A 24,825-nucleotide genomic window follows, 5' to 3' on the forward strand; every position below is an offset into this window, starting at 1 on the left:
AAATTACACTGTCAAGGTCCAGAAAAGTATGAAAGACATCGTCAGAATACTCCATCTGCTATCAGTGGTTCAACTGTAACATTATGAAGCAATGAGAATACTTTTTGTATGTGAAGAAAACAAAAATAATGACTTTATTCAACAATTCGTCTCCTCTGTGTCTCTCCGCATCACCGTAGTGCCATTTCGGAGAATATGAGCTGAACGCAAGCAGCTTACGCTCTTCTGTGTAGGGATCTCATTATAATATTACCTTTCGCTCCCTTGGTGACGTGGCAAAGGGATCTCATTATAATATCACCACCCCTTAATCTGTAAGTTTATACCCACAGCGCCGTCATTTTGATTTCGCATCAACAACGGTGTACCAGTTCTAATGCCATGGTGAAAGTTTGAGCAAAACATACTAACTGTTCTCTCTTTGGCTGCACAGACGAGCACAGAACACTGTTTAGAGTCCCGGCCTCAGAGGAGACGAGAGCAGTGAATTTGATTTATTTACTGTATATTGCTGCTGCCGCACAGATCTAAAACCTTCACAGACATATCCGACTGTTTTTGTAACTCGTGTTTTTAACGTAAACTTGTGTGTGAATGTGAACTTAGTTTAGTTCTCACATGCTGTGTTAGCCGCTTTCTGTCCATGGTTTTCAGATGTGTGCTCTCAGAAAACCCTATATCAGATGTTTAAACGAATATGGTTTAAAACGCATGATTTCAGCACGATAAACAGGCATTTTCAAAATGATATAATAAATGATCTGTGGGGTATTTTGAGCTGAAACTTTACAGACACATTCTGGGGACACCAGAGACTTACATTACATAATGTAAAAAGGGGCATAATATGTCACCTTTAAGAAACACCAGTTTGCAATATGAAGCAGCAAAACAAGCTGTTTTGTACTGTTAAAAATAGCTGGAATCGGGTGACACACCGGAACCCGGACACATTAAATTTACAAATGGGCACTTTGTGTGCTGTACTCGGTATAGAGCATGATTCTAGTTATATTAAGTTAACCAGTTAAATGTTTTTTTTTTTTTTTCTCTTAGAGTCCGCACAACCCAATCCAGCATTTGCAGGAGCTGCTGGTATTCTTGGGCCTCCTCCCAGAGGGTTAAAACCAGGTAAGTGTCTAACCAGTGTGTTTGTTTGTGTTAATAGAAGTGAACTATCTAGAAAAGTAACTGGGATTTGAAATGTATAGTTACTTGACTTTTTTTCACACATCCTTAGGTGGTCCATATGGAGGTCCCATGTACATGGGGGATTTCCCACCCCGGGGTGGCATGATGCCTGATTTCTCCCCTGGCATGCGTGGGGGTATGGATGAACCCCCCATGAGGAGAGGTTATTCTGATATGGGAGACTTCACTAGCCCAGGTCGCTATGGTAACAGCATGCCTGGACCAGACAGGGGAATGATGGAAACAGACAACATGCATCATTTCTCTGACGATGGACCCATGCGCATGGGCCCAGATAGCTTTGGGCCTGGCCAGCATAATGAGGGCAGGGGCAGACCTTTCCCTAATGACATGTCCATGAACAGCAGTAGTGACAGATTGTTGGGACATGGCCCTAAAGGCCCGGAGAACAATAGCCTCCCTGCAACGCTGCTCAAATATCTGGTACTACTCTCTTTTGAATAACAGTGCTTGTTGAAGCACTTCATGGGTTTATATTATCAACCATTTGGAATTTGTGTGTTTCTGTTTCATTATTAGGACTCTTTTCGTATTGAAAACGAGGACGATGCTCAGATTGTGTTGAAGGTCACACAGAAGCTCACAGATGTTCTGATGGAGTATCGCCTCAGAAGTATTTCAACGGTGAAGGCTCTCATTTATACTCTACATTTATTAGGCTCTACATTTACTGCTATATTTGATTTTTATTATTGTTATTTATTCAAAATCATATTTACTAATCAAACTCAAGAATTAGATTGGAGTGTTAAATGCAACTAATTCTTAATGCCACACAATCCTGATCATTATATGAAAATATTTGACTATAGAATATCAGTTGTTCCAGAGTGCCATGTAATTGAAACACGACTAGCCTGTAGTTATGTAAAAGATTTATAAAATAGGAATGGTCATTTCGGTTAATTTTCACAACCGACAACCATTACTTGTTATCCGAACATTAACCGTTAACTGATAAAATTAGAATAATAAATTAATATTATTGTTAAAAATAGAATGGATGAGTGTCTGTGTACTTTAAAAAAAAAAAAAAATAATAATAATAATAAATTAAACCATTTTAACTGATAGTATTAATCTGTAAATTTTTTTTACTTTCGGTTAAACGGTTAATATGAACATCCCTATTATTAAAGCCAAAACACAATTTTAATTTGGTACTTTTAGTGCGTAAATTTAAAAACTGTATTTTAGATTCAGGTTTGGGTGATTGAGAAGCAAGTATTGCTGAAGCTTTTATCACACATAGTACATCTTTATTATCACCATTTAAAAAGTTGTAAAAAAGCACTGTCATATAATAGGTTTAATAACTTTCTTATTACGAAAAGATAGGGCTGGGTATCTATTCATATGTCTCGGATTCGATTTCGATTCACAAGCTCTCAATTCGATTCTCAATTTCTCCATTTTTTTTAATTACATTCAGTGAATATAGTTTTAATACAAATGCTATTGATAATTCTAAAAAATGAACAGTAAACATCATTTTACAAATGGTGAATTTATACAGCCACAGGCCTGAATTTTAAACCTTTTTTTTGTATAGGGTCCTTTTTGAAACAATAATAGGGCCATAAAATGTTCTTATTAATTTTTCTGGTAATCAGATGGAGGCATAAAACAATTTAATTTATCCTAATCAAATTTTATGTTTTGGCAAAGTGCTGCACAACAGAGGTTTACTGTTAAAATTAAAAAGAAAACGTGATTGTTCCTTTAAAAATAAAGATTTATTAATATTTATTATTAGTAGAAGTAGTAGAAGCATTGTTGTTACTTTGAGTCTTAAGACTGCTAAATAGTAATATATTTTTGACAGTTTCTTCAAATTAAACTAAACTTATATTTTGATGGGTTGCCGTGAGGAAGTTGCAGCTGCTGTGTATGTGATATCACGGTAGTATTTTTCAGATTAAACTGTAAAATGCTAATGAAGTGACTCTCAGAGCAGCTGGGGAAGAAATTTGTGTATTCATATCATCGTAGTGAGACGACAGAGGCTGAAAACACCGCAAGCGTCATCCGTGCATGTGTAAACAAAACATTGCGGAAATTATGGGGCCTTTACGCGTGATGTCAAATGCTTCCGCAGATTTTTAGTATTACTAGAGAATTTTACCTGAGCATTGCAAATCGCGCATATTGCTTTGTTCTTGTCGACAGTATCTCCCCCATGATAAGCACTGAATGAGTGACAGGCTTTCTGTTGTAACGTTGCGCAAGGTAAATAAGAAGGTGACATCTAGTGGAGAAGACTAATGAAAAGATTCACATTAATCAGATCTTCTTTTAAATATTTGCTGAAATAAATACCGAAAAAGATCGATTTGTGGCTTTTGAGTTGTTAAATGTTGAAATTAACTAAGATTAATAAATGCTAGAAGAATTTTTCATTGGCAGTTTAACTAACTAATGGAGCCTTAATGTAAAGTGTGAACAAACAATAAAGAATCAAAACATTTTCAAACAATATCAAGGGCATGTTATAGTCTATATTAAAATGTAAGAAGTTTGAAAATAAATAGCCTATTAAGTCTAAGTATTTAAGTATTCAGTGCTGCGATGAACACCATAGTGAATACAAAAATCTGAATGACTGTTTAAACCATTTAAATACTGTTCAGAAACAAAGTAGCACTGGTGCTTTTTTATGGGGTTATGGCTGCATTTCTGCTGTTCTAATCATGCTCTGCTGTCAGAGAGTGAATGTGCATTTTCATTCAGTGTGTCTCCTTCACACATTCTGCCAGGCACTACTTATCTGTGTTGAGTTTGTTTACATCAGTGTACAGGCCTCTTTGACGCAGCATACAGCAGCGTTGTGCATTTAAACCAGTTGATTGAAAAAGTATTCTTAAAATGCATAAAAAAAAATCATAATAATTTGTAATTATTAACCGTATTTTGAAGTGCCCAAGATAACAATATAGTGCATGTTAATTATCGTGATGTATTGTGTTAACGAATACCGGCCCATGTCTAGTGTAAACATTTCTAACAAAGGATGTGGTTTATATGCTTGATTTCCTATGATGAGGTTTTTATTGAAGGCTTCAGCAATCTCAAACCTGTTTCACTAGGTTACTTCTAAAAAATACGGTTGTATAGATAATCTTTCTGAAAAGATCTGAATAAAATTAGTGGCAAAAGAACCTGCTGTATAGAATGAACAACAAGATCTATAGGAGGATAATAAGCCATCTGTCACATGATTAGCAGTGTCTCAAAATTATTGTTTTAGTTTGAATTTGAATTGTTTTTCAGGTGCCCAGTGTGAAGCCCCTGCCCTCCATGAACTACTCATCGTCATGTCTTCCACACAACTCTAAGGACAGATTCTCCAGCAGCATGCCAGGTATTGCACCCTTGAGCTGATTTTTGTTAATTTGCACAGACTCTACTATTGCTAGTAAATGGTTTGATAAATGGACCAAATAAAATAAGTATCTCTCATTTGTGAAGCGTTTGCTTTGCTGGAACACCAAAAATATGCATAATTACATGTTATATGATAAATTAAACATTTTTGTGTGGAATTTCCAGTATAATGACATTACTGTAATATAAAATTACTCATTGTGCTTCCATCAGTTTTGTGTTCTGTGCGTGACTCAATTTCAGTGTCATGCGCGAGATGCAGAAAAGGATGCAAGTGCATATACGGGCTTGACTCTCGTTGCACGTTCATAGTTAGACAGAATTTGAGACACTAGTGTAAGCTGCTGTTTCAGCGTGACACTTCGAGACTCAGACCTGTAAGGAAATGTGGTTGTCAATCCCTAAAACTGACAGTGTGAACATGGCTGTAGTTAATGTAGTGATTACTTTCATTTCTGTGAATACTCTCAAAAATGCTGTGGCATTTTTAAACTGTGTCGGAGATGTTAGCGTGTCTCTAATAATATCGCTCATGATCACTGATCACATGATCACTGTCAAACATGATCACTGCACAATCTAATGTGTAGTGTCTTATTTCATTGTCATGCATTGTGTGCAATGCATTTCTTCTCCCTCTTCATGTTTCGTTGATTTTCTCCAAAGATAAAGATTATCTTAGACCTTATGAGATCTTTTAAAGGTTAAGATGCTTTCTGAATTATTTCTTCTTTACTAGGATCTTTTCTTTAATTTTAGAAGGAAATGCTCACATTTTTAAGAATTTTCTTAGAATTTTGTCACTAGAAGCAACTCTTTGCACTAAGAATTTTCATGAATATGGGACCAGGAGTCACAGATGCAGTCAACTGAAGAAAAATTTACTCAAGAAAATAGTTTGCAGTTTCATCAACAAAAGTCAACTTCAATACTCACAAGCAATACAAAAGCAACTATACAAAAACACAAAATAAATAACTAATTAAAAACCAACATAAAGGAAACAAACTATTTCATCAAATAGCAAAAAAACAATCTGATTGGTTGAATCGTAGAAAAACAAGTAAAATCGGTAACACTTTACAATAAGGTTCCATTAGTTAATGTATTAACTAACATGAACAAACAATGAACAATAGATTTATTACAGTATTTATTCTTTTGTTAATGTTAGTTAATGAAAATACAGTCGTTCATTGTTAATGTTATTCATGTTAATTCACAGTGCATTAACTAATGTTAAGCACAGCTTTTGATTTTAATAATGCATTAATATAGAAATTAACATTTACTAAGATTAATAAATGTTGTAGAAGTATTGTTCATTCTTAGTTCATCTTGACTAAAGTAGTTAACTAATGAACCTTAGTGTAAAGTGTTACCGTAAAATCTTTAACAGATGTACGTAAAGTCAAAGAGCATATCTCTGAAGGTTATTTACAGTACCAGTGTTTCTGAACAGTAAGATTTTTAATGTTTTTTTTTAAAGAATTCGCTTCTGCTCACCAAGCCTTCATTTTTGATCCAAAATACAGCAAAAGCAGTAATATTGTGAAATATTTTTACTATTTAAAATAACTGCTTTCTATTTGAACATATTTTAAAATGTAATTTATTTATTGTGATTTCAAAGCTGATTTTTTAGCATCATTACTCCAGTCTTTAATGTTACATGATCCTAAACAAATCATTAAAATATTCTGATTTGCTGCTCAAAAAAAAAATTTTTTTCTCAGACAGTTTTAAATCCTTCCACACTGCTGACATGTTTGTTGCGTTATAAAGAGTGCATGTCTCTTACTCTATGCTGGTTGCTAATTGATCGCGTCACGTCATTGTACGATAGATTATTGTCTTTTCACTTATGAAAACTTTTCACTTTTCACTTAAAACATTTATTTTTTTCTAATGCTGGTGATCATTTCAACCCTTCTCTGCTAGAAATAGAGATGAACATAGAGGCTGGTAACAAATAAGCAGAAATGAGCAAAATTAATATTCTCATTTAAACAATTTGTCATATGTCACTGTGATTTATGAATGCATAAAGTTCATTCTCACTCAGACTGCTCTACCTTGACAGGTCCATCAAGATTCTACAACTGATCGTTTATCTGATGGAGTCAAGACTTGGAAGCATACTGCTTTGCCTGTTTTTTCATATGGCTTTGACGTTGTTCATGACCAAACCCTTTTTTTTTTTTCCTTTTTTTTTTTTTTTTTTTACTTTTAGGCTGCTTTTTTACACCATATGCATAGGTAGACTTATTTTAAATGTTTAGTTTTTTTACTTTGTCTTTTGATCGAAGAAACAGATTTGTAGGAGCACTATTTTAGTGAGTGAATGAAGTCAGTGAAATCCGCAATGTGACTGCTTGTTTCTAAAGGTCTGTTGCCATGATGTTAAAAATAAATTCATAGTTCCTTACAGAAGCTTTTTTCTCTTGTATGATTTGTGGGTATAGATTCTATATCCTTGAACATGTCCATACTTTAACCAGGCTGTCCCATAGTTTGAACAAAACATCTCCATCCCTTTTAGCATCTGCATTGTCTTACAAAGCTCACTGTTCTCCAGTAGAATTTAGTCTATTCATTTGCTCTTCAATGAACTTCTCATATCCATAGCTTACTCACACTGGGAGATGTGGACAGTGACACTGATCTAACAATATTGATCAAAAGAAGCATGCTCAATATTTTATTTTAATTGGGGTTCTACTTGAATACCATTTAGCTCACTTTTCATTCTCCCAAATCTTGCCCACATGAAGTAGTGCAGTACCATCTGCGCAAATGACAGTAATGCAGTGTTATTCTGCCTCGGCCTAGACTGCTCTCAGTATAGCTTTATTCATTAAGCATATAAGAAAAGGAATGGCATGCTGCTGTTGATTATATGGATTTCATAAGCAGTTCTTGTGAAGAAGTGGAACCCTGGATCCACGGTGGCTCTATACAGTGGGGAAAATATTTATTTGATCCCCTGCTGATTTTGCAAGTCTGCCCATTTACAAAGAAATAAATGGTCTGTTATTTTTATGGTAGGTTTATTTTAACGGATAGAGATCATATCAACCAAAAAATCCAGAAAAACGCATTATATAAAGGCTAGAACTTGATTTGCATTTCAGTGAGTGAAATAAGTATTTGATCCCCTACCAACCAGCAAGAATTCTGGCTCCCACAGATTGGTTCTGTGTCCATGTGGAACACAGATTAGTCCCGTCACTTTAACAAATTACTCCTAATGTCAGCTCATTAGGTGTATAAGACATCTGTCCACACAATCTGTATCCTCCATTCCAACCTCTTCCACAGCCATGGGCAAGACAAAAAAAGCTGTCTTAGGATGTCAGAGACGAGATTGTAGATCTGCACAAGGCTTGAATGGGCTACAAGACCATCACCAAGAAGCTTGGTGAGAAGGAGACCAAGACCAAGAGAACTGGTGCGATTATTCAGAAATGGAAGAAATACAAAACTATCATCAGTCGGCCTTGGTCTGGAGCTCCGTGCAAGATCTTGCCTCATGGGGGAAGGATGATCATGAGAAAGATGAGGGATCAGCCCCAAACTACACTGAAGGAGCTTGTTAATAATCTTAAGGCAGTTGGGACCACAGTCAAATAAATATTTTCCCCACTGTGTGTATATATATTGATTTGTATACTGATTTTGCAAAGTTCGCCCAGTTACAAAGAAACAGATTGGTTATGTGCCATGTGGAACACAGATTAGTCCTGTCACTTTAAGAAGTTCCTCCTAATGTCAGCTTGTTAGGTGTGTAAAAGACACCTGTCCACACAATCTGTATCTTCCATTCCAACCTCTCTCACCACCATGGGAAAGACCAAAGAGCTGTCAAAGGATGTCAGAGACAAGATTGTAGATCTGCACAAGGCTTGAATGAGCTACAAAACCATCAGCAAGAAGCTTGGTGAGAAGGAGACAACTGTTGGTGTGATTATTCGGTAATGGCAGAAATACCAAACAACCATCAGTGGACCTTGTTCTGGAGCTCCGTGCAATATCTTGCCTCATGAGGTAAGGATGATCATGAGAAAGGTGAGGGATCAGCCCTGTACTACACGGGAGGAGCTTGTTAATGATCTTAAGACAATTGGGACCACAGTCACCAAGCAAAACATTTGTAACACTATGCCGCAGTGGACTGAAATCCTGTGCTTTGGGGCTGAGAATCTGTAAAGAGGAGTGGACCAAAATCCCTCCTGAAATGTGTGCAAACCTGGTGACCAACTACAAAAAACGTCTAACCTTGCTTGGGGATCAAATACTTATTTCACTCACTGAAATGCAAATCAATTTCTAACCTTTATATAATGTGTTTTTCCTGTTTTTTTTGGTTGGTATTCTGTCTCTATACGTTAAAATAAACCTACCATAAAAATGACAGACCCTTCAGTGGGCAAACTTACAAAATCAGCAGGGGGTCAAATAAATATCTCTCCCACTGTATATATAATATCCTTTTGAGTGATTATTAATCAGTATTTCAATTTCTTATGTCTAAGTTATGAGTTTCCATATACTAGTATTAGATACTAAAATGTATCAATATTGGAATGTTTTTCCTTGTTCAGGAGAAGCCTCCGCATATGTTAAAACTTCTGTTTACTCCTCTCAGGTTCACGGTGTCTGTGTAGGTCATTGAGGTCATCAGGGCCTCTCATCTACGTTACCAATATGTACTCAGAACATTTAGGTTGTTTTCTATGTCTGTACATAAAAGAATAAAGCTGAATATGGTCTTAGCTTCTCTTCTTTTCTCTCTCTGAGAAACTTTACTTAATGTCTGTGTTTTGGGAACAGTACCTGATAAGAGTAGGAGCCTCGCTACTCAAGCTTGAAGTAGATAAGTGTTTCTCTGTGTATGTGTGTTGGTATCTGTCTGTGCAGGACCGGTCTCCAGAGTCTCAACTACACCCAGGGTGGAAAGCTCATCTGGTCATCTGTCACCCTGATGCACTGGGTGTCAGATATACGTCTTGGAAGTGAGACATCGCGTGTCATCTAAACAAACCTTCGGAGATATGTTTTGGACTTTATGTACATCTGTTTGTTAAGATTCTACATGTTTTTCCATGATTTAACCAATCAGAATCATTTTAACCAAGTAATGACGTAGTTGGGGATCTCTTTTGGAGTATAATTACTGCTGTATTGAGAATGTACGCAGAGTGGCCTACAATCTCAGAGTGAGTATTGAAGTCGACTTCTGCTGATGAAACTGCAAACTATTTTCTTCAATAAATTTTTCTTCAGCTGATTTAATCTATGACTCCTGGTCTTAATTCATCATACCTGGCCCTTGGGTCTTAAACTGTATATCCCCTACACTTGATATGCATCTTGGAATGCACATTCATTTTTTTTCATTGATAGAAAAATTTGAGACTGAAACATTGAATAGAGATTGTAAGTGACATTTCTATCAAGTTTAATATAACTTCCAATTTACATGTCAAATGAAAAACAAGTTTATCCAGTCACTAAGACATCAGAAACAACTCAAAATTGTTGTTTTAGTTTTTTTTTTCAAACAGGAATTTATATACAGATGCCAAATCAAAACACTGGATCAAATACATTCAAAACATTTGACCAGTTTGAATGTCTTGTAACATATTACTTCTATTAAAATATATACAAAAAAATCAAAATATTAACATGCAAGACATCTGTGATATATCTATTTTTAATTTAAGCCAATAAGCTGCATGTTCAGCAGCTACAACCAAGGAAAAAGTGCAATATAATGTAATTCAGCTGGTGTTGAAAGTATACAGGTATTGTTTATTCACTTGGACCAGTCCTTAATAGTTTGGCAACCACTGTATGAAGAACGCTGAGGTCATTTTTAGGTATACTCCTTCCATGTGGTACTCAAAATCTTTACTGGGCATCTTCAAATGTTGTACCCATAATATCGCTTGAGCACATTTCTTGAAAAAGTTTATGTACAGCTCACAGATAGAGAGATTTGTTATGATAAAGCTTTTGCTAGATCTTCAAATGAATTAGTTGTACTCGTTTATACCACTGCTGGTGTCTGAAGGTGCTGAGAACATCTCCTCTCCTGTTCACCATTTACCAAGGATCTTCTCCCTCTGTTGACGTGTGATACAAGTGAGTAGAATTTTCGCTCCCATGAAATACTTCCCATGGAGACTCTGGGCCTGTTTGGCGATTTCCTCACATTCGAACTGCACGATGGCTTCCCCGACACCATTGCCCTGGCTGTCCACAAGCAATACGATTGCATCTTCACAGATGTTAAAGTGCACGAAAAAGTCCCTCACCTCTTCTTTTTTGATATATGCAGGAAAGTTGCGTGCATATACACAGGACATGGTTATATGTGCGTTTCCATAACGTGGTGGCCTCCAGACTTTAACACATCTGTTTCTGCGGAATATAGCAAATATTTCTTCTTTAGTTATGGGTAACACCTCAATGTTTGTTAAGCCAACAGTTGTACCGTTCATGTTCAGAGCCGAGGCATAGTCTTCTGCATGCTCAAAGGTAATGAACGCTGTGCTTGTCCTCTCTCCCCACTTGTTTAATAAATGTTTAATTCTATAGTTTGGGATTGCGTGACATCCAAAAATCGTCTTGATCCCCGTCTTGGTTATATTCCTTGAAAGATTATTGACAATAACACAAAGTTCCGTTTGAGGGGACGGAAAGTTTCGGCAGTATTTTTTGGGAGATCCAGGCGAGGGCTGTTCCTCTGCACTTCTTTTGGTTAAGAAACCTCTCATTGCATTTCTTTCTGTGTTAACTTCCCTTTGCTCTAAGAAAGTGTGTGGTTTGATGTTTTGGATGCAATTTTTGGATTGCTCCACAGCATCTGTCCACATCTTCTCATGGGCAAGTCTGACCTCAATATTGTATTCTTTGAATTTTCTGTGGCTGTATTTCAGCCCCTCCTCAGCATCTGCAAAACTGGCCAACTTTACCAGACAGCACCAGCCCAGTTGCAATCGAACTTTCAAGATGACCTCCAATACTGAGAGTCCCAGTAGGAACTGGTAGATCTCTTGCTTGTCAATAGAGTCAGGAAATCCATAAAGCCGAAGGTAGCCTGGCTTACAGGAATTGAGGTTTTCTCCTTTGCTTTTCTGCTCCTTAGATGCCATGTCATGAGTTAGATTATGCTCAGCATCTGTATTTGTTTGGTTGTCAGTTGAGGACCATTTATGTGTTTCTGGAACATTTTGGTCGAAATCTTCAGGCGTTTGGCATTGATCCACTTTGTCGTTTGAATGCAGTCCTTGAATGGCAGTCATTAGACTAAGCAAAAGAGCTCTGTTGGTGTCAGGTGGGGATGGTGGCACTATTTTAGTCTCCACTGCTGTGGACTTTGGTTTCTTTAATCTCGACTCCATTTTTCTCTTGAGCTCAGCCAGACTGCTAATATGTAATGAAACAGAAGAGCCTCTGAGGAGTTTTCCAGAGTAGCGCATGGCTAGTTGGCCTTCTCTCTCTGAATTAAAAATAATGAAAGCTTCTCCCATCTCGCCACCGGTGATATGAACACCACCCTCACGTATGCGCAAGCCATGGAAAAATCTTCTGATGTCTTCAGATCCTGCCTCTGTGTTTAAACCTTGCAAACGCAGAACCACTACTGTCATGGTCAAATTCCTCTTAGAAACCAATGGGATCTGTAAAAAAAAGCCAAAAAGCAAACTTTTCAAATCAGTTTCTGAAATTTAAGTGGCACAATGAAAAAAAAATCCACAGTACAAACTGCTGTTTTCTCCTATTTGTTTAACATTTTTATAGACGGCAAAAAAAATCACCTCAGAAAATCCCCTTCTAGCAAAACAATCAAAATGAATGCGTCCTCGGAACCTTACTTACCGTTTGTTTTTCTCTGAAACTTAAACCGCAATGTAAATGCTTCTCTGCACAAGACTTTTGTTTGTCAGAGAAACCACGCGGTAACCTGCAACCAGCACTGCTCAGGCGTCCGGCGGGTAACACTCAACTTCCTCTTGCAGAGACTTTTAAGAGCACGCGCACGCTGAACGCACTCTCAGCCAAAACAGGAACAGGTACGTCATCGAGCGTCATCTGCACCATGGCGACGGTGACGCTGAGAGCATTTGTGTGCAGTTTCTCCATCATATTCCTGTTAAAACTGTACGTTTTCTTTCTGCCAGCTGTTTTCTATAGCTTTTCAACAGCCTAGGGATTGTGGTGTGGAAAGTTATTTTGATGTTTCGAGCTTGTCTTGTGTGAAATGCAACATTACCTGTTGCCTGCCCCAGATACGACAGGCAACAGGTAAGTTAATGCTTCCCTTCCCATCAGTGCCACTGGTTTTGTCATGTTGATCTTCGTGATTCATTTTGTTTGGATATGTGTATTTTTAGGTGTGTGAGATGCGAGTCTTGTGTTTGCGAGACTTCAAACATACAGGTGAGAATCTCAGATATTAAGTGCATTTGTTTACATTTACATTGGCGGGCAAATGTTTATAACAAACTTTTGACCGGTAGTGTATGTATATGTTTATGTGATGCATTGATGGTGATGATTGCATTGCTCTGTTTACAGGCAGGTGGGATGTGCTTCCCTCCAAACAGTCTGCCTACATCACTTGCCTCAAATGTAATCTTTGGCCAACTGGTGAGAATTAAAAGTTAACATCATGAATTGTGTTTGTGTACTTATGTTAGCATGCTGGGGTTTGTTGATTTAAAGTGTAATGTGTTTGTGTTACACAGCCCCTTTCCGTCACATCGGCATGGTTTTCAAGCTTCATGTACTCTTCAGCAGCTGCCTGTTTGGTAAATTTCTACTCAAATGCACAAGTCTGTTTTAAATGTTTACATGTCATGCTGTGCTTCAGAACATGTTTAAGTTTTGCTCACTTTGTTCTGTAGTTGTTCTTCAAACGGACAGCATGTCAGTCTCTGGGCAACATGTGTGTAATGAACATGCACTCCTTTAGCACCATCAACAATGATGCCTGTGGCCTCTACAACACAGTCTATAGAGCCGCTCAGGGCAGCAGCCAGGACATCTCCTACTGGTAACACACATACAAATGCTATATAGTACTATACAGTTTACTTTTGGACCCATTTAAATAATTTAATTAGCTCAGTGCAGATCTTTAAAGTCTATTTTGCCATATTGATCAGCTGACTGTGCTTTATACCTGTCTTCAGAAGGACAGCAGAGCCCTAGATTTTAAGCCCAGGATATATTGTAAGCAGAAGCATACATGTAGTCATTTTCAGAAACCTTCCTCTCACTTTCAGAACACTAACATTGAGCTGCGAGCTGCTGTTTACTCAGTGCGTGGGGAGATTCTGAGATGGGAGAGCGTCGGTGGAGGAAACCTCCAGGTAGGCAGGCATGAACAGTTTCTCTTCTGGGGTCAAATTCACAAATTATTCTTAAGAGTAAAATTATTCTTAGCTGCTATTTTCTTCTTATTTTCTAACATAAGAATAATGTTAAGAATTATGTACTTTTAAAAAGTTAAAATCTTAACATCAGCCATCAGCTCACATGCTCGTACTGAGCAGAATTATAATCCAAAGCAAAAGACTTTATTACTTCCCCAGTATCTAACACCACAGCATACCCACATATTTAGATGGCATCAGAAGGTTTTGAGCATGAACCATCAACATATATGTGCCCCCCCCCCCATCCAAAAAGATCGGCCCTGGAAGAAGAAGTAGTTAGTTCAATAATACAATCATGATCTGTGGTGTGATTTGCCATGTCAGCCATGCCCAGAACACCTAATAGAGCAGGGTTAATGGTTGCTGTTGGTTGGATGGTACGATTTTTGGTGGCCAGCAGGATTGCCTCTTAACCCGAGCGTAGTTGCGCTGTCATGTGTTGTGTCTGCATATTACGTAGGATAGCTTCTACTTGGTGTGACGTGTACAGTGTAAGTGGGAGTGACATAACTATTTTCTCCACCAGCTGTACAATCAGAGCAGCTGCAGCCACAGCATGCTGGCATACCTGAAGCTACATTGTCTAGTTTCTTAGAAAGGTATGCTACTGGTCTATAAGTGGGACCATGTTGTTGCAACAGGATGCCAATGGCCACTGCCTCCGTCTCCTGGGCATGCAAGTGGAACACCTTTCCATGGTCAGGCAGGCCAAGGGCTGGAGCTGTAGTGATGGCTTGCTTCAGTGTATTGAAGTGTACTTCCACCTCATCAGTCCAGTGTAATTGTATATTAGGCAAAGCTTTGTGATCAATCAAGTTTCTCAGGTGTCTGTCATGAATAGCACAGTCAGGTACCTTGTCTCTATCCTTGTCACAGTCATCTTTTGTCTCTGCTGAGTAGGGTTGGGTACTGATCCCAGTACCAATATGGCACCGGTACCTATGTAACCGGTATGTACTAGAACCGAATCAGAATGCAGATTTCGGTGCCATGCCTGAGCGATCGATTGAAATATTTGTCTTCTGGTTCTCCGAAACAGATGTAAGAACCATCATCACCGGCACAGCACGTGAAAAATTATTTCCAGACTGAGAAAATGCACGTGAACTCAAGTTGGAATGCTCTAATAATACAAATCCAACAAATCTTTGTAGTAACGAGAGTGTCCATGTTGTTTTCACATTCCGACTTAAAAGCACCAGAGCATCAGAGCGTGTGAATGCAGCAATTACACTTGCCTTCCGTTAACTAAGCTAAACATGCTTAAGTTAAAATGCCTAATGCTAAACTTCCCTTGTATTCACATTTCTAAAGTGGTTGTCCAACAAAAGAGAACATTTATAGCCTTTTTATTCCACAACACAAGTCAAATGCTTCCTTTTGAGAGCTGATGTGGCTTCTTGTCACAGAATGTGGCAGCAAATATTTTCCACAGGCTACTTTAAAAAGAATACATCGATTAGCCATGGATAAATATACTTATGAAAATACGTGTTTCAAAAGGGAAAGAAGAGCAACAATAATGTAAAGTTTGTAAACAGTGTCTACATAGGACATTTGAACTCTGTGTCAGTACCTCATATATAGGACAAGGCAGTTTACTGTCGGGGATTTGCCATGTCGTGCCGCATCCAGTGTAGCATCACTGATTAATTATAAAGAATTCTATAGTATTTTGTCGCGTTGCGCCATACAGCTCGCGTCCTGTAGACAGGGTGTATTTAACTTTATTATTTAGGCTACTTTCTTGTTTAACTATTATTTCTTTGATATTTATTTTTGTGTATTGCAGGCTGCATGTTCACTGACGGAAGGGTTAAAATAAACATTGCAGGTTTGTTAGATGATTGAGCCTCATTTATTATTGTTAGTGTTTCAAATATATATATATATATATATATATATATGTGTGTGTAAATTGATATATAAAAAAAAAAATACAAAAACAAAAACCAAATTAAAATAAAAAAATAAGTAAATTATATAATTAATATTAATTATATATGTACATCAACACCACGCCACCGGCGGTAGTTGGTCCATTTATGGGTAAAAATCTGCCATCGTCACAGCCCTACTTACTAAATCACTTAATCACATTCTTCTGTACTTGATTGCCCAACCTCAACTGTAGTGCATGCATCGTATTGTGACCATGGGTGATGGTCCTATATTTGGCTTTCACAAGACATTTTGTCCTGATCGCCTCTAAAATCACCTTTTTTTATTGGGTGTTGTCTAATTTTGGACTCTTGCCAAACTGTGTTTGGCTTTCACACAAACCATGTTCGGGTTATCCTCTAGAACACTTTCTTTTATGGTCACAATATATAAAATTGCAATGAAAATCGGAATTAATTTCATAAACAGCATTAAGCCTTTAACCGTGATAGGATTTCCACAAAGTAATGCATGCTACTGTGATCAAAAATAGAATGTGATCAGTACTGTATATCCAATCACTTTCCACGTTAATTATCAAATAATTACTGTTGGCAGCCGAAGTGTAACAACAATGGAACCGAAGTCCCACTAACGACTAGTGATAAACCAATCACTCTCCACGTTAATAGTCTATCCAACTGCTGTTGCCAGCCGAAGTGTAACAACAATGGAGCCAAAGCCCCACTAACAACTAGTGATTAAACTGATCTCATCTCTTCATGAGATACTAACAGGATCCTACAGGGGTAAGCGCTGCATTTCATTTCAGAAATATCCAAAAACACTTACCCCTTGATGAGTTTTATATCCCGAGGTAAATCTATATAACATCTAATGCACATCCCTTATTGTCATTGTTGGAAACTCAGAAGGGAAGACCAGGAGACTCTTGGGTAATCTTCAGCAGGACTCTTTATTGAGAATGCACTGTGTGGTGCTGCAGTCATCATAAGTCTAACTAATCATTGATACATTTGCAGTTTATATACATTTCAAGGGGGAGGGATACATTCAGTAGAGGTGGAGACAATCTAACCCATAGCATGCAAATGAAGTACAGGAATCAGCCTGACACCGGCATTTTCCCAGCTTTGATCTCATCAGCATAACAGTGTCATTCAACTGCATAGGTGCTTATTCAATCAGCCTGACAGTATCACCCATACCTTCATAGAGACAAAGGCACAGCTGTGCCTTGAGTTTAACAAGCCAAATGGTCAGGAAAAGCATAAAGACAAAAGGTCTTTAGCAAGACACCTGGGCTTCCTGATTTGATCTTTTAGAAATGTCATCCTCTTTACCTCAAAATGTAATACACAATGTACATAACTTTTTTAGTTTATCTACTATTACATTGGAACCTAGATATAAAATAGTATAAACTTGTAATCCCACATCATCAACAGCTGCAATTCATTTGCCCTTACCTCTGAGATCCGGAAATGTGGCAAAAAGACCTTGAATCCTTCCTGGCGTCCGAGTCTGCTCAACTGTGTTCGGGCTTCTTGAGGCTCGAAGGAATTTTTATTAGTTTCAGAATAATATGTTACCCATAAATAAATTAATCAGAGACTTCTCTTTTAACAAAGTTTTAACACATCACCATTTGCAATGGCTTTGCTTTATTAGCAGACAATAGCTCATAAGGAATTAAAATGAATGCGGCCCTGCACAAAGCTTTCCTTGGCATTTTATAACCTTGCATAAAATTTGCATGAACTTCCCTGCATTCCTCCTTATTTAGTAGTCTCGTACATTCATACACAGACAGTGTATTTGACCTTTATCACACTTAGCACAGAGTATCAATAGTTCAAATAGAAGAATTTCAGGGGCTGTTAATAAAACATGTAAATGCTCATTAATTTTAGCCTACAAAAATATCTATAACATCTCTAAAGCATAGTTATAAGTATACATTGTCTCAACCACAAAAGTCACACTTTTATACAGATATAATAAAATTAGTACGGCTAGATAGAGATTCCATCTCACAAACTTATTGTAAGATGCAGCCCCTTCCTTTCCACCATCTAAATAAACAAAGCATATAGCAACTTTAGCCGCAAAAACAAATACTTATAGATTTGGGGAACAGAATATGTGATCAAACCTACATCTGAAACGTCCATAATTTCGGAGCTGGGGCTAATATTTAAGTTTCAATGATTCTAAGTCACTCGTTAATACTTGCAATTCAAGATTGATCCTATTATATTCAGCCATTTCTCTTATCAATTTCATTATTTTCTAATTCAAAGTTTCCTGTTTCCGCATCAACTTCATTATAGGTCTCATCTTGAAATTCATGTTCTGCTGGTATTCCAGGTTTCTTCTTTGTCCGGCGGCGCCTCTCCACTTTCGCTTGCTTTTTGACTTTTTGGCTTTTTTTCCACTTGCAATCCTTTAATGATGAGATCACCAAAATCAATATTTATTTTTTTTTTTTTCACAATCTCTGTTTCCTAAAGAAATTGTTCCAGTAGGGAATTGATCAGAAAATTGCATCTCCATAGGTCTATCCCTATTTCCTACATTTCCTACATTTCCTACACTCTTTTATTTTAGGTCCTCCCCTGGTCTCCAGCGCGTCTTGCCTCCTTGCTCTCTGAGCTTTTCCGCTGGTTCACAGGGAGAGTCCCCAGCTGTTAAATTATCCAATAAATTATCTGAGTAGATCTGATCAAATTGAGCAGTTGAGCAGTGGAGCACAGAAGCTGATATCAGGGAGCCAAGAATGACACAGACACAAGAAGTGTAGTTCACTCAAGGTTCAAATCTTTATTGTGAGGGGTTTCGTTATAGTTACAGAGGAAGTAAAACTGTTAGCTCAGCACAAGCAGGGAATAGACTGAGACAGTCTAGGAAAAAACATCAATATAAATCACGTCTTGTGATTGTCTGGTACTGAGTGATGTAATGATAATGCTGATGCATGCAGCAGGACACAGGTGGTCACAAGGGGGTATAGAATCTCACAGAATGATTTGTGTTTTTTGAAGCTATTTAAAATACACAGCACATTAAAAACGTGATGCAGAGTGCTGAACTCTATCCCATCATACAGTGACGGTCCTAAGAAAATATTTAAACATATCTGAAGATTTCTTTTTTTTTTTTTAATTGCACTTAACAGTTTTATTAATTTCTTAGAATGTGTCTTTAGAAATTCTATGAACCACTTTTGAAATTGAAAAGCAGAGTGTAAGTCTCACCTTTCTTCTGTTGTTGTTCATATGTGGTCCATATTTAGCAATATGTTTCTCAGTTTGGTCAATACACATGTTTTTATTTTTAGCTGAATATGTGGATGTATGTTAAAGGTTTTTTTTTTCTTTTTCTAGTGTGTGCTGTCTGTGTCAGAGCTTCTGAAAGGGTATCCGGAGCCTGTGTTCTATGACGTGTTCCTGGTCATTCAGAAGCCACCAGAGGACAAGCATCTTCTTGCAGTGCCTCTTCTAAATATTAACCAGCTGTTTAATGGCCAGTTCACTAATCAGGGTACAACATACAAACAAATCTTTTGGTCATACATTTTTATATCATCATTATATGTGAAGGCCTTGCTGCTTTATCACCATGCTGATTTCTCGTGTCAGGATCTAATTTGAATAACTGGTACCTGACCCAGAGGCTGATGCTTGTGGATACATTGAGTGGAAGGGAAAAGTCTTTGAGTTCTTCACCCAAGGTCATACGTGTGGCCTCTAACATTAATATCGGGTAAGTACTACACACTCACAAACACATAAAACTCACATAGTGTAAGCTTGATGTCCTGCACTGAACAGGTTTCAACTGGTGACGAATACACAGAAGGGACAGGTGTACCCCCCTCTGATGACTGTGACTTACTCAGATATACTTGTCACTGACCCCACCACACAGACTGTTATAGTAAGTCTCCAGCATGCTTTTATATGTTAATGCAATTAATCAAAAGTTATTTTTTTCTGTTGGTAGGTAAGATTCATGATACAGTGTTGGTTGATTTCTGTTTTATGTACATATGTACAGGTGTCATTCTCTTTTGAGAATATGATGGAGCATGAAGAAGCTCGGGTCAAAACTGATGTGAGTATAAACAACGCAAGTGAGTTTTTTGTTTTATGTTTGTCAGCTTATTCATATGTGGATTCATATCCTGATTGCTCTATATGATATATGATATATGTCAGTTAGATCTCAGTTCTGATCCTGTCTCATCGATGTTTTGGTTATTACATTCCTGGACGTTCTGTTCATGGTCATGCAGACACTAACATGGATGAGATGAATACAAACCTGAAGAGGGAGGCGGTAGGATACATTTTGAGTCATACATTTAATAATAGAAGTTTATATGGAAGACTTATTTTATTTTTAAAATCAAGCCAATCAAATAGGTATAAAAACAAAAAATTTACAAAACTTATATTTATTTACCTACATAAAGGCATATGCCTTTGTTTTTTAAGTCAATAATGATAAAGATTATTTCATATTTAATTTTTTTTTATTATTACTTGCAAGAAAACATGTAACATTTTTAGAAAAACACAATTTACGTTATTTATGAATCCTTTTCATCTTTCAAGACTGTAACAAATCTTCGTAGTCACGGGAAGAAGGAGGCGGGAACCGGCAAACATTTAAATGTAACTTTAATAATAAAATAAACACAAAACTGAAAACATGGATGACTGTCGCGCACAAACAAAACAACAAAAAATGCAGGCCTGGTCTTCTCTCGTCGTTAACTGTCGTTACTCCTCCTTTTATCCTTTTATCCATCTACCAACTGAGGTAATACTACTTTAAAAAAAACTTACTTATACTTACATTTTACATTTAATACTTAAATTTTTTACATTTACATCTTCGCTTGTGTATAATGTTACATCAAAGTCCCTTTAAGAGTATTCTATAGTCTTTGGTTACATCTGCCGGCGCCGCCATTGTTTGCAAAGAATCAACGGTTGTTTACGGCAACGCAAAGAATTGTGGGTTATCTGTAGCAGCAAAGGATACACCTCATTTCACATGTTGTGGGAATGCCCTAAATTATTTGATTATTGGATTAAAATATTTAAAACTTTGAAAGATGCCTTCGACATAGATATTGATACAAATCCACTTTTGGCCATTTTTGGTAACGTCCAAAAGGCTTTAGCCTTTACTAATTTACTAGAAAGACGTCTCATCCTTTTAAACTGGAAGCACGTCTCACCCCCTTCCTTTGATACATGGCTAAAAGAAGTGTTTACTTGCATTAAATTGGAAAAAAATAGACTGTCACTCATTGGTTCTTTAAAGACATTTGACAAGGTGTGGCGCCCCTTTTTAATCTTGATACTTAAGCTGAGCATTAATATATAAACATAAAAAGGAGGGAAATGTTTAGTGGGGTAGTATTAGAAATAACATGGAAGAACAATTGTATAAAATTAATGTTGTAATTTGTTGAGTTGCTATTCCATGCAGAAAATCTAATAAAGAAATTTGAAATGGAAGGATACACCTCATGCATCCTCTAATTCAGGGATCTCCAACCCTGCCCCTGGAGAGCTACCATCCTGCAGACTTCAGTTCCAACCCTGCTCCAACACACCTGTCTGTAATTATCAAGTAGCCCTGAACACCTTGATTAGCTGCTTCAGGTGTGTTTGATTGGGGTTGGAGCTGAAATCTGCAGGACAGTAGCTCTCCAGGAGCAGGGTTGGAGACCCCTGCTCTAATTCCTGTGAAAGAAGGTCGCGTTCGGAGTGTCCTACTTGCTATCTTGAAATGAGACAGCCTCGATGGCGTATGCAGCCTTCGAATACGACCTCCAGAGGGCACAGCCTACGAAATGAGACTTAACTTCTTTTGTACGCAAAGTGTAGCTAAATAATCTCCCAAACAAATCACTCTCGGTAAAGGTGGCTAATAATATCTCTACCCCTACAGAGAAGTGGTCCCTCAAGGTTGGTGGATGCTTCAGCCAATCCATGTGAACAGAGCACAAAAGCATACCATACAATGAACTGATTTCTGGGCTCTGTCATTGATCATGTGAGGATTGCATTTTATTGATGCTTGTGATTTTCCCTATAGTTTATTATGGTTTGCTAGTGGTGTTTTGCTCACTCAGAATGCTGTTTTCTCAGGCACATCGTGAGATGGATTACATAGTGAAAGATAAGCTGCTATTTGAGAGACTCGTCGGTATGGAGTTTATAGAGCCACTGGATAAAAGCATCTTCTATAATGGTAAAAAAAAAAGACTCTGCTAATCATATTCAAATATAATTCCAACTCCTCAGTGTTTTGAGTGATACTGATTTTTGTGTTTATCTTCTCTCGGATGATTCTCACTCATTCGCTGATGTCCTCTTTTATGATAATGAGGCTGTGCTGTTGATCTTTGACAACCTCTTTTTCTGTGTGATGGATCTTGGGAACCAGAACTTCATTCTCGCAGCTGTGTTAACATACCTCCAGCAACTGGTTAGTATACGTGTATTTGTTAATGGACTGGTTTAATTCAACAGTCTAGAGATGATGATTAAGATGAAGTTTTAATGTGCTCTCCTTCAGGTCTTCAGGTTAATCCGAAATGGAATGGGTCGCAGGAACCTAGCCAGCAAAACGCTGGTTTACCAATGATTTCTCATCTAGTTCCTCTGCTTATTCTGTCTGCTCTCTGTTGTCTTAATGTTTCTTTTTTATGGCATGGCAGCCTTCAGATTTCTTCTGCAGACTTTTGTATTGTTTTTGTATATATATTATAAGTATATATATTATTTATGCAGGATTTTTGTACTTTCTATGCCAAGACAGTTCAGGATTTGATGTATAAATGTTTTGATATTGAAATTTTTTAAATAAATTAAATCAGTTCTTGGTTTTTACAGTGGCTTTGCTGAGTAAATTTGATTCTACATATAGGCATAAGAGTTTTTAGAAGTTCTTCAGAGCACACAAGTCATAAACATGATGGCCTGTGCCATGGTTCTCCTGGAAGTAATGTATGGCTGCCAATTCTTTTTGATACTTGTTCAAAAGTAATTTATAGGCCCCAGCGAGGATTGAACTCGCGACCCCTGGTTTACAAGACCAGTGCTCTAACCACTGAGCTATGGAGCCTCACCTGTTCTTGTACTGTTCTTATTACCATATGAAAGGTACTGACAATCTTTGTGCATCTGTAAGGGGTGTGTCTGGCATACCAGAAGTGAGCACTAGTCACGTGAGCACCTATGCAGGACAGTCCTTCATACATCACAGACATCAAGTCAGTCATATGACAAGAGGAGCAAGTTATGACATTTTGATTAATGATTACAAGGTCAAATAAATTTATTCACTCTAATATGCTGGTGCTGAAGAAACATTTCCTATTATCAACGTTGAAAACAGTTGTGCTGCTTAATATTTTGTTTTGCATCTTTTACAAAGTTTGACCAGTTTGGAAAATAATTAGTCATTTATTTGCTAGGTAATCAATCTCGCATTGATTTTGCTACATTTGACCTCTTTCAGGATGGCTGAACATTTGTGATGTTTCTTAGCTTTCATTTTTTGTTTACTCACAGTTGAACACTTCATATCAGACCTGCTTAGTTCTCTTCTATTCTACCACTAGTCATGTATATCTGTAAACTTTTTGATAACTACTCAGAAGTGTCTTCTAAGTGTTTTCCAGGCCCCAGCAAGGATCGAACTAACAAGCCATGGTTTACCAGTGCTCAAACCACTGAGCACCTGTTCACACACTGTCCTCGTTACCATATGTAAAGTACATATGAAAAACCCTGCGTAGCACTGCAAAGGGTGTGTCCAACATTTCCCTGTAGCATTGATTGTTAAAAGTTTAGGAGGAATGACAAACAGGTGATTCATCATTGCCAATGACATCATTCTATCTGCATAACTTCATTGTAATTGTGCTATATAGATTATAATAGAAAAAATGACAACATATGTGGCTTTTTCCATATCATTGTTTACATTTTTTCCCATATGCTTATGGTTTTTGATATACTTTTTTCAACTAAATGGATAAGAAGTGAAAGTTTTAAGTAATAATGTGCCTTTACCTTATATTAGATTTCACCTACATGTTTCCTAATAAGAGAAAACTACACACAGACGCACAGATGTAAATCAGAGCAACGAAACAAAATTTGTCCAAAACAGTTTTGGCCTATTACCACTATATTTTGTGGGCGTAGTAGTAGGGTTGCAAAAGGGTGGAAAATTTCCATGGAACCTTCGCCTGGGGAATTTTGGAAATATTCCAAGTTTGAAACTTAACAGGAATTATGGGAATTAATTGGAAATATGGGGAAATTTATAAAGCTGTATCATATACAAATATAACCATAAACATTTTGTTTGATCATAGGCTCACATGCATGCAAACTAATACAAATTAAAAAAATTATATTTTGGATTTTTGGGGGGAATCTGTGATGCTTTTTTCAGGACTTATTTATGAATAAAAACTTGTAAACAGTGTTTATTCAAATTTGAATTTTTTTTTCTAACTATATAAATCTTTACTATTACTTTTTTATTAATTTAACACATCCTTGTTGAATTTTTTATTTATTTATTTAATACATAATATATATATATATATATATATATATATATATATATATATATATATATATATATATATATATAAAGATTCTGACCCCAAGCTTTTGAATAGTAGTGTATTGAATTGTAGTGTATAAAAAATGATTTATATTTTAAATAAATGCTGTTCTTTTTTTAACTTTTCTGTTTTTTTCTTTTTCTTTTCTTTTTTTTTTTTTTTTTTACTTTATTCATCAAAAAATCCTGAAAAAATGATCACAGGTAA

General features: G+C 36.9%; 3 protein-coding genes and 1 non-coding gene across 4 annotated transcripts in view; 2 read left to right on the forward strand and 2 right to left on the reverse strand.

The window, feature by feature from the left end:
* LOC109081063 overlaps nucleotides 1–7,026 on the forward strand; it is a 12,130-nt gene extending 5,104 nt beyond the window's left edge. The window contains exons 6-10 of the mRNA XM_042772598.1: nucleotides 1,057–1,131; nucleotides 1,241–1,635; nucleotides 1,732–1,836; nucleotides 4,483–4,573; nucleotides 6,680–7,026. Of these exons, the coding sequence (XP_042628532.1) occupies nucleotides 1,057–1,131; nucleotides 1,241–1,635; nucleotides 1,732–1,836; nucleotides 4,483–4,573; nucleotides 6,680–6,702 (689 nt within the window). The 3' untranslated portion in view covers nucleotides 6,703–7,026. The remainder of the gene's footprint in view (nucleotides 1–1,056; nucleotides 1,132–1,240; nucleotides 1,636–1,731; nucleotides 1,837–4,482; nucleotides 4,574–6,679) is intronic.
* A 3,001-nt stretch (nucleotides 7,027–10,027) lies between these two features.
* Nucleotides 10,028–12,675, reverse strand: LOC109081085 (RNA-binding protein 12B-like). The gene is made up of 2 exons (XM_019096085.2): nucleotides 12,487–12,675; nucleotides 10,028–12,287 (listed from the first exon to the last, which is right to left on the reverse strand). Exon 2 carries the CDS (start codon nucleotides 12,255–12,257, stop codon nucleotides 10,701–10,703), a length of 1,557 nt encoding a protein of 518 aa, XP_018951630.1. The 5' UTR covers nucleotides 12,258–12,287; nucleotides 12,487–12,675; the 3' UTR covers nucleotides 10,028–10,700.
* An 8-nt stretch (nucleotides 12,676–12,683) lies between these two features.
* On the forward strand, nucleotides 12,684–24,432 carry LOC109081086 (meckelin-like). Its single transcript, XM_042771908.1, has 14 exons — nucleotides 12,684–12,768; nucleotides 13,002–13,047; nucleotides 13,186–13,257; nucleotides 13,356–13,418; nucleotides 13,515–13,663; nucleotides 13,754–13,982; nucleotides 19,337–19,493; nucleotides 19,592–19,715; nucleotides 19,784–19,889; nucleotides 20,010–20,291; nucleotides 21,921–22,025; nucleotides 22,121–22,223; nucleotides 22,362–22,460; nucleotides 22,551–24,432. The coding sequence occupies exons 1-10, from the start codon at nucleotides 12,707–12,709 to the stop codon at nucleotides 20,151–20,153; spliced, it is 1,152 nt and encodes a 383-aa protein (XP_042627842.1). The 5' UTR covers nucleotides 12,684–12,706; the 3' UTR covers nucleotides 20,154–20,291; nucleotides 21,921–22,025; nucleotides 22,121–22,223; nucleotides 22,362–22,460; nucleotides 22,551–24,432.
* trnat-ugu lies at nucleotides 23,027–23,099 on the reverse strand. The gene has a single exon. It is a non-coding gene; the product is annotated as a tRNA-Thr (tRNA).
* Nucleotides 24,433–24,825: the final 393 nt, after the last annotated feature.

Source organism: Cyprinus carpio, chromosome A16 (assembly GCF_018340385.1).
Source record: "Cyprinus carpio isolate SPL01 chromosome A16, ASM1834038v1, whole genome shotgun sequence".
NCBI lineage: Eukaryota > Metazoa > Chordata > Actinopteri > Cypriniformes > Cyprinidae > Cyprinus > Cyprinus carpio.